Source organism: Verticillium dahliae, genomic scaffold (assembly GCF_000150675.1).
Source record: "Verticillium dahliae VdLs.17 supercont1.7 genomic scaffold, whole genome shotgun sequence".
Classification (NCBI taxonomy): Eukaryota; Fungi; Ascomycota; class Sordariomycetes; order Glomerellales; family Plectosphaerellaceae; genus Verticillium; species Verticillium dahliae.
Window position 1 is genome coordinate 915,468 of NW_009276917.1, and position 3,528 is coordinate 918,995.

A 3,528-nucleotide genomic window follows, 5' to 3' on the forward strand; every position below is an offset into this window, starting at 1 on the left:
CGCGCAGGTCCGTGTCGTCGAGCAGCATAATGGCCCATGTCGACCGACTGGGGGCATGAAAGAAGACGACGAGGGCGTCGCCCTTGAAGCCGCCCTGCTCGTCCGTGTACATCGTGATACGCGGGCGGCCGCTGTCAATCTCCTCGGCGACGACGCCGGCCTTGCGCGAAAAGAGCTCGTGCACCTCGTCGGCCGTCGCGTCGCGCGGCAGGCCCGTGACGTAGACGGCCGTGTTCTGCCGCGGCGCCGGCGGCGCCTTGGGCTTCTTCGCCGGCCGCGGCCGCTTGGCGGGCGCCGCCTCCGCCGGCGTCTGGCTGCCGCTGTCGGGGGCGCTGTCGTCGGGGTCCTGGCGGAGGAACGGGTCCTGGTTAGTGCGTCTGTCCGAGGGGGTCACGGTTGCCGCGGCGCTGCTTGCGTGGCCATGAGAAGAAGAGGAGGAGGAGGAGGAGGAGGAGACAAAGGAGAGAGAGGGCCCGGCCTCGGCAAGGGGCTGGCCTCGCGGTCCGGGTTCGTGCACGGCGGCGCATACCTCGTTGCCGTTGCGCGGCGCATCTTTGCGTTTCCGTGACGCGCTGACGTCCTGGGCTGTGGTGGTGCTCCCGCTCTGGGCGAGCTCGGCGAGGTGGGCGTCCTGTTGCTGCAGCTCTCGTTCGTTGTCGTCGTCATGGTCTGGGGGCAGGACCCATTTTCGTGTGGCCTGGTCGAACTCGAGCTCGGTGCCGTCCTCGTCGTTGACGGCAATGTACTTGTTATCGAGGCGAGAGAAGGAGATGCGGTCGTCCTGGGCGAATGCGTCTTCCGACGTGGGCAACGGCGGATGCATTGTTGCGTCGGCCATGATCGCGGCTGTGGGTAGGCTGGGGTGGGAAGATGGAGATGGGAGATGGGAGATGGGAGATGGGAAAGTTGAGAAGCCGGGATTGAGACTGAGATGCCTGAAGCTGTAGGAGCTCAGGGACCAGAGTGACGTTGAAGAGTGGGGGCACTGTTTGCGCGAAAGTGGGGGTCATCTGTCTCTGCCTTATTCTAGATACCAAGGTAGGTTACTTGACAAGATCGAATGGACAGACTCATGATCCATTCAAGACAAGAGAGGGTACAAGAGAAGAGAGAGTATAGAGTTGAAATTGCCATCTGTTTTCAATCTGACAGGGAGGCCGCCTGACCATCCAACACAAGGTTCATGGAGCCTACACCTCTACTACACCTCTAACACATGAGGCCTCATCAACACCTAACTACCTTGCATAGCTGCAGCCACCGGCCCATCCGCCTACTCCTTCTTCTCCTGCACAGTCTTCTTGACGCCCTCAACGAAAGCCTCCACAGCCTCGCCACCACCGAGGGGCATCCCGCCGCCCTGAAGGTACCCCCCATTGGCGACCTTGATCGTCAGAGCCTCGGCGATCGTGGGCAGGCCGCCGTCGCGAATGGCCATCGTCAGGCTACCCAGCCCCTGGTGGAACTGAGGACTCCTGAACACCCTCTCCAGCACAGTCTTCTTCTCCGCCACGCTGAGGGACGCCATGGCCGCCGCCGCCGCGTCTGCCGTCGGCTCCGTATCCCCCAGGTCGCCGGACCCAGTGGCGAGGACCAGGATGGCCGGCGGCAGGAAGCTCAGCAGGCTGTCCATGTACTCTTCCGACGCTGTGCGCAGCATGGGAATCGTGATCTCGTTGGGCAAAAGGTGGTTGAGATGCGGGAAAGCCTTGTCGGCGTCGCCTGCGCGCTGCTGCTGGCCACCCTGCGCACCGCCGAGTCCGGCGTTCCCTTGTAATGACTGCAAAAAGTTCCGGACGGCAGCATCGGCATCCGTGGGCGCCCCGCGCGCACCCGAACCAGCTCTGCAACAGTGTCAGCCTCGCTCCCTCCTCAAACAAGCTCGCGCGCGCCGTGATGTCCATGTCCATGTGCCAAGCAAGAAAGAGTAGAGCCCCGAACCATGAGTCTTTTGGGTTGTCTAATAAAGTACACCATGCCCCTGTCTCCGGCATTCGTCTTCCAATTCGCCCCCCGCCCCCCGCCTCGAGGCCCCAATCTGCACGAGACCATGGACACCGAAGACACCAAATCGCCCGCACGGCATCACTGCCAACACGACCATGGGTATGACCTACGCTCGTGCTCCGTCGCTGCCGCCCTCTCGGGCATCTTCGCCCTCTTCTCGGACGTCTCCTCCCGTGGCGTCGGCGCCGGCACCGCCGCCGCCGCCCCTGTAGGCAGCGCGGCCGGACCTGTCGTTGTCGGCATCCTCCATCTCGTCATCGTCGTCATCGTCGTCATCGCCCTGGTTTCCGCCCGACACTGGCGCGAGCTCGCGCTGCACGTCGACGTCCTCGCCCTGCAGCAGCTCGTGCACTATGTCTCCGATCTTGCGATCCCGGGGGCTGAACCAGCTGGGATCGCCGCTGGGCGACTGGGGCTTCGACTGCAGCCAGAAGAAGTGTCGGGCGGACGAGGAGGCAAACTTGAGGACAAAGATGCGGCCGTTCGTCTTGGAGGATGCCTTGTCGCCGCTGTGGTGTGGGATGAACTGGCCGTCCGTGGGCACCATGACGAGGTCGAGCTCGGGGTCGTCCATGGGTTGATCGCGTTCGCGCCAGCAAAAGTGGATGAGGTCTGCAAGATTGTCTTAGCACCAGCAACCCCAGCAAGCAAGCAAGCAAGCAAGCAGCAAGCAAGCAAGCAGCAAGCAAGCAAAAGCAGGCTGTGGAGGAACAAACCATCGTCGGAGTAGAGGTAGATGTAGCCGGGCCTGGGCTGCGGCTTCACCTTTCTGGGGTTTCCTTCGGACTGCAAGGCAAGAGGAGGTCAGTACGTGGCGGTCGACGAGGCGGCTCGGTGGATGGGTGTCTGGCGGCTCACCTCGACATCGCACATGCCGGCCTTGAACGTGATGAGTGGCAGGATCGACATGATTCTATGTCTGCTGTGCGGATGGGATGAAAATTGAGAAAACAAAGTCGACGGTCGCAGAAGGGTCGAAAGGTGGCGCGAGAGGTGGATGATGTCGCCTGCAGGTTACGGCGTCGAGCACTCGCAATCAGTCGTTGGGTGGATGGTGGATGGTGGATGGAGCTTGCGATGGAGTTACGTAGAGCTTCGTGCCTGCCACTGCCACAGCGACTACCTACCGATCTGCCAGCCCGCCAGCCAGCGCCAACGGCAGCCGGCTGTTGGCGGTCGGCCGCAGCAATTGAGCTCCATAAGGCTTATGTCATCCAGTGGTGGTGGAGCCTTGAAGAGCCTCCCTAGCGCAAGCACAGGGCGGCCCGAGTCTATTCCGTGGTTGAGGCGACAAGGAGGGGGGGGGGGGGGGGGCAGGAGCGGGGTCCAGGGGCCCACCAAAAAAATTGGGACTGGGCCGAAAAATTTCGGGTCCCCCCTTTGAACCCCCCGTCAAAACTACACACTTTCTTTTTTAAAAACCCCCCTACCCTTCCAATTTTGCTCATATTTTTTTTCGGCCTTTTTCCTCCCCAAATCCGCCCCTATCCTTTTAAAAAGGTTTCCCCGAACTTGTCTCTT

General features: G+C 61.8%; 2 protein-coding genes across 2 annotated transcripts in view; both read right to left on the reverse strand.

Moving 5' to 3' along the window:
• VDAG_04370 (uncharacterized protein) overlaps positions 1-838 on the reverse strand; it is a gene marked incomplete at both ends in the record, with an annotated part of 1,611 nt that extends 773 nt beyond the window's left edge. The window contains one exon of the mRNA XM_009650817.1: positions 49-838. Coding sequence (XP_009649112.1) covers positions 49-838 — 790 coding nt within the window. The remainder of the gene's footprint in view (positions 1-48) is intronic.
• Positions 839-1,273: 435 nt separating this feature from the next.
• VDAG_04371 (uncharacterized protein) lies at positions 1,274-2,916 on the reverse strand (the record flags this gene model as incomplete). The annotated part of the gene is made up of 4 exons (XM_009650818.1): positions 1,274-1,844; positions 2,118-2,619; positions 2,724-2,793; positions 2,866-2,916. The coding sequence occupies 4 exons, from the start codon at positions 2,914-2,916 to the stop codon at positions 1,274-1,276; spliced, it is 1,194 nt and encodes a 397-aa protein (XP_009649113.1).
• Between the last annotated feature and the right edge of the window lie 612 nt (positions 2,917-3,528).